This window comes from Clytia hemisphaerica, unplaced genomic scaffold (assembly GCF_902728285.1).
Source record: "Clytia hemisphaerica strain Z4C2 unplaced genomic scaffold, Clytia hemisphaerica genome assembly, whole genome shotgun sequence".
Lineage (NCBI taxonomy): Eukaryota > Metazoa > Cnidaria > Hydrozoa > Leptothecata > Clytiidae > Clytia > Clytia hemisphaerica.
The window spans coordinates 449,015-457,410 of NW_027104206.1; the positions used below are offsets into that span (position 1 = coordinate 449,015).

Genomic DNA, 8,396 nt, shown 5'->3' on the forward strand with positions numbered 1-8,396 from the left:
TGGTTTTTCTCCTTTTGTAGCAAAGTGGCATGATGCACAATGGAATAATTCAATCATCCCTCATATTTTTGTCCATCATTGTTCTATTTTGTTCAATTTTTGTATTTGTTCTTTTATTTTTGCTAAAAAATAAAATAATTGTATTAGAATTGTCAGGACAAGTTTATATAGAAGTATATACATTTGACTTTTATTTCAAGAAAACAGATTAAATTTTAGTTAATACACTCTTCTTAAAATGCTCTGTTGACTTGTTTTGAAAAACGCAAACACGCAGCTGTTGAGATAAACACCATTCTTTGTTTGTAAAAATTTCAAATTTTTGTTTCAATATTAATTATTTGAAATATATCTTTTCTAATAACAACACCCATAACGCTTGCATCTTAAGAAGAGTGTATCATTACCCCCACGCTATTTTAGGCGTTTGATGGAGGCACTGCATCTGAAGCAAGCTCAATCAAATTTATTTCCGACTGGAAAAAGACAGACCAAACAAAAACATATCTTTCATTCTTCAATACATTTCTAACTAAAATACAATAAAAAAATTCAACTTCAACATTATAATAAATATTTTTTAACAAATTTTTACACGCAAGATTTAAAATATAATTCTTTTTTGGGTCACACAATAAATAGTTTTTAAAAATATATACACAACTAGTAATTAAGATGAAATAAAAAAATAATGACAAAATTTCTATAAAATATTTTTCTGTTTTCTCTTAACTTTACAAACTTTAGTAAAAAACAAATTACACGTCATTTTATTCAGGTGTTTTAAAAATCTCAAGGGAAAAGTTTCCCCCCTGAATCTCCTCTACTAAAGGAAAATCTAGCGATAGTTTCTTATTCTAAGAGTAAGAAATATAAGAAATAACCTCTGAAAAGAATGGTCAATTGTTTTCATTTTATAGCTATCTTAAATCCGGTCAATATCTAAAAATGCTGAACCCTTATTTGATTCAAGAAGTTTTTAAGATAAAAACACTCTTGTCTTTGATCAAGAGACAATTCCATTACTGCCAAAGAATATCTCGTTTCTAAGATACCTCTACTATTATCATGCCAATGAAATTATACGATCCTCACGTTTCCTGGTCCAAATTATCCCATTCTGTAGAAAGGCCATGGACACGGAATCGATACAAACAAGTACAATCAGGATTTCCATAATTGCTTTTTACCCTCAGCTCCACATAACTGATTGCTTTGGAATAGTAATTCTATATATAAAAAAAACAACTTAGATTATTGACACAATCTTAGAATAAATAACAAGAAGAGCACACACAACTGTAATTTGATATCTCATCCCAAACTTGCAGGCGAATATTGAATTACAAACCTTTTTATGGTATGATAAGTTGACACACTGATACGCTTAACCTGCTTACTTTTAGAATTTTAAAGGCCTAAATCAAAGGTCTTTCGGTACTAGGTCCTAAGGAACTTTGTTGATAATGCTTCATTGAATGGGTGTAAATATGCTTTGAGCTACTTACTATCTCATTATCTTATTACTCATTATCTCTACATGCTATATACCTGAACATTGAATGTTTGAATAGCACTTTTCTCTCTTAAGTATACATAGGATCCAAGATGAAATTTCTCTTTGCCCTCCTTGTCCAGCCAAGCCTAGAAAAAGGTGAAGATAGAATAACTTTGGGATACCAAAATAATATAATTGTTCTTGATTGGGATTTCTGGGGTTTCCTTCTTTGTAATTTTTGTAACACTTTGGGGCTCTACTGCAGTGCAATGATCTCACTTTGTACTTGATATGATATTCCAGTGTCAGATTTAAACACTTTTCCCAACCAAGCTTGATGTAAGTGAGGCAAAACTGAGTAAAACCCCCAAATCAAACGATGTCAACAGAAACCCTTCTATTGCTTTTTTTTTTCTCGAAAATTTTGAGATTTTGAAAAGTCGTCCATTATTCTTCAATGATAAGGCGACATTTTATTGTCATATTAGATAAAACATAAAAGAAGCCCTGAAAAAAAATTGTCAAAAGTCAAAAGTGATCAGTTTCTTACATAAACATCAAACTCTCTAGGAGCTAATTGATATTGACTTGTGGAATAACGATCAAGTTTCCTATCTAAATGTTCTAATGTAACCATTGTGATTTGAGTTGAGACTGCAAGCTGAAAAATATATTAATAATAACAATAAGAAGTTAACTATTGCAGAAAGAAAATACATTTTCAATTGGATTTTATTCTTTCAGAGGTTAGTTATGTTAATTTATTCAAAACATTTAACTACACAGCTAGAAATTCTGATTCAACATTCATTAGTGAATTAAATTGATTTATTTTTGTTTGCCTCTCTTCGTTACACTTGTTCACTATTTTCTAGCCTTTGGCAGCACAAGGGCTAAAAGGGGAAATTCAATCAAGTCTAGAGTTCACTGTCCCTTTTCAAACTTATTAATGTAAAAAGCATTATAAATAAAAGAAACCTTGATAACAATGTATCCATTTGTTCCCTGCATCGGCCAACAATTTCCTGGAGTTGTATCAGGCTGAATAACATTCCTTGGTGATCTCGGATCTTGCCAAAGAGGTAAGCCAAATACTTTGATGATTGGTGCACCAACTTCACAAGTCTCTGAGTGATGTGGAATATTGATGGAGCCACCTGAAGATTCATAGAGTCATCATTCAATTGTGGGTTACTTTTATTACAGGCTTAAAATTTGAATAAAATACTGACGAGGCCCAGAGGATATTATTGACTGCCATGGAAACATTAGATTATGATTTTTAATTTTTGACTTGAGGCTATTGCTAACTCTATAGAGTAGAAATACTATAATCAACTAGATCAAGTCATTTTGATATCAGTTGTAACTGATAAACTTCCCTATTCTTAAAAATGGAGCAATGGGGTCTTCCAGAAAATGTACTTACATGAAGGTGGAGGATATAGTGTCCGGGGGTAGTGAAAAATCTACAAAATTTGCCCTGTCGGGGGGGGGGGTAAATTTCTTAAAAAAAGTTACCTTTCCCCATAATTATTCAAATCTTTTCTGGAAAAGCCCAGTTGAGGGAGAACTGAGTGGGTTTGACGTAAAACTTTTAGACGTGATAAACTGACAGTTGAAAAATGGGTGTTGTTATTATCATACCATTAAAAAGAAAGTCTGTTACCTGCAGACTCCATAGCAAAGTCTGGTAAGGCCAGTACATCAGCATGGAAGTGATCGAGAGCTGAGTGGATTGTTTCAAACAGGTTTGGCGATGAAGATAGACAGTCCTTGAAGTATACAAAGAAAGAAAAATATCTTGAATGATTGGAAACACTAATAAAGTATAAAAAATGGTGAAATCTGTATAAGCGTACATAATGGGAGAAATGAATCTCTATTTAATACAATGCTGAACAATTTCTAATAAAAAAAGGGCGCTGTGGTATAGTGATCATTGACCTTGGTTGCTACACCGGCGACTGAGGTTCGATTCCCACTCACAACGGTTCACTTGGCAAGAGAAAGAACCTTCGCCTGGGTCAACCCATGCCATGTGAGGGGAATGGGGTAGTCAGTTCAAGGTGCTAACGGGGCGCTAATTGAAAGGGTCTATAGTTGCGAAAATGGGCCTTAAAAGTCTCCTGCGACTCAACCAAATAGAATAGAAAAGTAAGGTTGTATAAAGGTAACTTGATCATACCCCGCCGTTACAAAGATCTTTGCTTCCATTTTCTTTACTTTCAAGCTCTTTGTAGGCTAAAAAATCAACCCAGTGATAAAATAATCAATTGATAAATTAATCAATTTTATTTTGATTACTCAAGTGAATTGATCTTATATATGTGAAATCAAGTGCGTATTACTTATAATAAATGAATCTACGGATCCTGCACTAATGTACTTCCCAGTTTTCTCAAAGGTAACGAATCAAGTGGGAATTGAACCCATGAACTCTCGCTTGCCTGGCCATTGCTAGTTAGCGGGTTGGTTGTAGATTGGACACTGACTGTTTCTCAGTCGTAGCAATTCCATTGATTCGTATGATTCAGGTACCGGATGGTGAATATGAGCATGTCGCTCCCCTCGTCTACTACGAACTAGTGTAATAGCAACGAACCGATAGTACAGTTGGGAGAGCAATCGCCCGGCAAGCGAGAGGTCGTGGGTTCAATTCCCACTCGATTCGTTACCTTTGAGAAAACTGGGAAGTACATTAGTGCAGGATCCGTAGATCTTATATATGATGTGCAGTTTGGGATTTCACAAAAGGGAGTAGGTATAAGGAGTATTTAGAGGGCTCAGATTCTGTGGAACTTTGATTTGTAAATAAAAATAAAGTGGATCTTATTTTACAGTTATTTTCATTTAATTTTCTAATTAATGGGCGACTCTGGTAGTTGTAAATCAATATACCTTCTTGTTGAAATTCTACGTCAACTTGAACTTTATTAACTCTCTCGTTCATTTTCTTTACAACATCAATTGTACTGAGAATCTATAAGATGAAAGAAGAGATAATAATCACAAGAAAAGTAATCTAGTCAAGGAGACTTTCACTTTAATCAAGACTTATTTTCCAAGTATCGGATCCGCAGCTTAAAATTAAAGCAGATAGAAAGGAAGTGTTGGGATTACCAGGGATGAAAGTGCACGCGATCAACTAAGTTGGTCCCCATATGGCCAAAAAAAATCCCAATTTTGTTTTCTCAGTTCGCTCCACTTTTGGCAGTAATTCCTCCCATTCTTCGTAAAATTAGCACTTTTATAAGAAGTCGTTGCAGTGCTAATCTTTCACTAAATTTTTAACTCACTTTCCTTTGAGATTTTTGGACCCTTTCAAGTACTATGTGTTTCAAAAAAAGTGTACAAGTTTGAATTAAGATTGTGAGAAAACTAAAAACATTTATAATATCTGAACTTTTTACCATCAGAAGGAAGAAAGGCTCAAACTTTAGCTTTAATTTTGATATATTCTATTCTAATATTCATGGAAAAACTTTTCCTAACCTGTTTCTGCAAATTTTCCATAGTACTTTTTTCAGCATACTCTTCTAAATTTGGTTTTTGACAAGTACAGTTTTCCACTTTAGTGATATTATTGTTATTCTGATGGAGGTTTGCCATGCTTTCTGTGACTTGGTCAATATATGTCTTCTGTAAATTGATTTGTTGCAATAAGCTAGAAGAAACAAAAGATAAGGAGAATTTACTCAACCCTAACTATTCATTCTACTACATCAATGGCCGAAAGCAGACTCATCCTCTTTACTTTAGATTTATGTGCACGGGCAAAAAATTCTGGGTTCTATAGTACACTTACCGTAAATCCTCGAATAAGCGCCTGGGCGCTTATTTAATTTTCAGGCTCTAAGGGGGGCGCTTATTCAAGCGGGCGCTTATTCGAGGATTTACGGTATACATCGGCAAAATCAAATTAGAACTGCTGAGATTGAAAAATTGTATTTTACCTTTCTAAAAGCTCCGATGAATCAGGTTTGCTTTCTTCAGATTCAACCTACAGACATGATTGATAAAATTTTTTATGTGTAAATTGTTTATATTGAAGGGTCTATTTACATGAACATCGACATTTTTTCAAGAAATGGGACTAAAATTTGATATATGAGGTCCCCAGCAGACCCTGGATTCACGCAATAACCCAATTTTTTTCAAAATTCACGCATTCTTGCAAACCCTTGAAATAATAGACATAATCGGCAGAAAAACTGAAAATTCACGTATTCAAGCAAAAAATTGTGCTAATTCAAGCATTCACACAATTGAAAAGTGGATATTCACTTTCACGCAAGTTTTTTCAATTCACACATTCACACATTGTTTTTCAATTTCCAGGCATTCACACAATCAAAAAAGCCCCTACGGGCAAACCACTGGGGGCCCAATATACGACAAGCTCCAAATGAAAGGCTTTATGAAAAAGATCTAATGAATAAAAAAGACAGGCTATGATTTATACCTTTTGAAAGAAAGCCTTTGATGTTTCTAGGAAAGAAACAAAGTCAAAAGATATTATATTGCTTATACAAAAACGGTTTGAAGGAAAAGTAGTTGATTTGATTAGAGTTCGATTTGTAGAGAGTTAAGAAAAATGAAAATTTCAATTTATGAAGCAATTCAGAGGTCTGCGTTAGATATTTTCTCTTAATGTTATCTAGGATTGGGAATTGAGAAGATATCTAAAGTTTTCTAAAAGAAATGTTGATTTTGAAATCAAAATACAAAATAGCAGTGAACTTACTATGATATAAGAACAATAAGGCCAAAATGTAAACTGTTATTAGCAGCCATCCCAAAAATAGACTAGAATGAAAAAAATAATATTCATTTGATTTGAATGACATAATACGATTTAAAAAAAGAAATTAACCCTGAGAAGTTTAAGCAGAGGTGCTTTAGCATAAAGAGATTATTTGTGGAATAAACTTTTTCAAGTTACCTTTTTTTGGAACTGGTATCTAGAAAAAGAAATATAGTAGTTTATAGTAGTTTATACTACAAGTTGACACTTAAACTTGCCAAACAAAGATTGCATAAAGCTTCTATAAGCCCCTCATTCAAATTTTGCTCACTGGTTTTCATGAATTTTGACATTTTGGAAAGGTCGAAATTTTCAGTTTTTAAACATAACTTTTGATTGACTGAGTTGAAGTTGATTTTTTAGTTTTGTACCAGTTTGTACACCAAAATTTATTAGGCTTTCTTTTTCTATAAAATAAAAAGAGTCAGCAAAAAAATCCTCTCTATAAACTCATCTTGAGAAATCTGTATACTTATTTTTGGCGCACTAGGTGTGAATGAAAAATGTGAATGGACCTTATATGTGACTCCCCAAGCAATTTAAAGTACCAGAAAATTGGACCGATCTTTAGACGGTCTTTTAAGGGCCGGTAAATTTATGAAAAGGCCACTACGAGTTTAGTTAATTTAGCTGCTGCTGCCAAGCATCCGGTCCCAGACCGGCCCCGATCGCCTGTTTGACATCCTTTTACAGCAATTTTTTGATGTAATCGTTACTAAAAATCACTAACTAGCGGCCTGTACCGGTCTAATGAACGGCCACGAGCGTCTATAAGCGGCCAGGACTGTTAGAGATCACATTTCTAGGAGGTCTGGAGGCCGATCTAAAACAAAAATTTGACCGCTACTAGACCATTCGTAATACCGGACCAAGACCGGTCTGATTTTCAGGTACTTTAAATCACTTGGGAAGTCACATATGTGCTGTTTGGGATTTCACAAGAGTGGAGAAGTATGAGATAATAACAGGTTTCAGACTCTGTGGAATTCAATGAATGTATTGAGCAGTCCTCTCGCTGAACTACCCTAAGCTGTATATTTATACTGTCTGAATATGAAAACATACCTTTATCATTGGCAGCAGAAAATGGGTTGAACTTGAAAATGATTTCAGTTGCTATGACAAGAAAGAAAGGAGTTCATTAAGAAAAAAAACATGATCTTAATTTAGTTGTAAATGCTAGACCTAACAACTGAAAAAGAAAAGAGTTTTAATAATTTAGCATTTCTCGAAGAACAATGTCAAGTTTTTAAACTCTTGCTTTATCAGAAATAAGTTTTACTAGGTAAAGATCCTAGAAGTTGACTAAAATTTATTGCCATGGCTGTATTATTTTTATCAGGAAAATAAAACATTGGCACAGGATGGAATCTTTTAAAAAATAAACTCACGTGGCTCCTCATCTTCATGTTTATCAAGTCCTTAAAAATGAATGAGAAATATATAAAAACAAAATATTATCAGGATTTTAAGGGAGGCTTGAGTTTCAAGTTTGTGAATTTTTTTATTGAATCTCCAATAAAAATCTGAACATACCATATAAATGTTCTGGGCTGTCATTGTATGTTGCAACATGAATTGCATCAGATTCTTCTTGGTCTTCCTCTTCTCTGGTCGTCTTTTTTTTAAAGTTCCGAGAATTTCTTCTCTGAGGGCTGCTACGATGTGGACTGTAACCACGCCTTAAAGAGTATCCATTTGAGTCACCCATTTTAATTGTTAATACTAATAGTTCATTATCTAAAATTAAATTTAAAATGAGAGATGTAGGAACTTCCAAGTATTCATTCAATCTTGTAATGCTCCATTTCCAAAAGCATGTTTTCCAAAGATAGAATTTTACTTGCTGAGTATCGAACATATTTTCTCTGGTTTAGGTCTAATCTGTCTAAATCATCTGCATTAAAATCAGAGAATATAAATATGATTACCTGCGTCAAATCTAGTATCATAAGATGATGACACACAGGGTTTTTTTAGTTTTTCTTTTTATGTTTGATAATGTCTAACAGAATTTTCTCAATTTTTACACAGGAAAGAAACAATAACTTGTGCAAGCAAATGTGTTGTGTATCTTATTAACTGTAATAC

The 8,396-nt window shown here is 33.5% G+C and overlaps 1 protein-coding gene and 1 non-coding gene across 2 annotated transcripts; one reads left to right on the forward strand and one right to left on the reverse strand.

The window, feature by feature from the left end:
• Positions 1–506: 506 nt before the first annotated feature.
• On the reverse strand, positions 507–8,046 carry LOC136815347 (SUN domain-containing protein 3-like). Its single transcript, XM_067071789.1, has 15 exons — positions 7,842–8,046; positions 7,697–7,726; positions 7,371–7,421; positions 6,444–6,462; positions 6,246–6,307; positions 5,964–5,989; positions 5,455–5,501; positions 4,994–5,165; positions 4,400–4,481; positions 3,687–3,742; positions 3,168–3,273; positions 2,477–2,655; positions 2,049–2,159; positions 1,552–1,644; positions 507–1,229 (listed from the first exon to the last, which is right to left on the reverse strand). The coding sequence occupies exons 1-15, from the start codon at positions 8,014–8,016 to the stop codon at positions 1,092–1,094; spliced, it is 1,347 nt and encodes a 448-aa protein (XP_066927890.1). The 5' UTR covers positions 8,017–8,046; the 3' UTR covers positions 507–1,091.
• On the forward strand, positions 4,100–4,172 carry Trnaa-ggc (transfer RNA alanine (anticodon GGC)). The gene has a single exon. It is a non-coding gene; the product is annotated as a tRNA-Ala (tRNA).
• Positions 8,047–8,396: the final 350 nt, after the last annotated feature.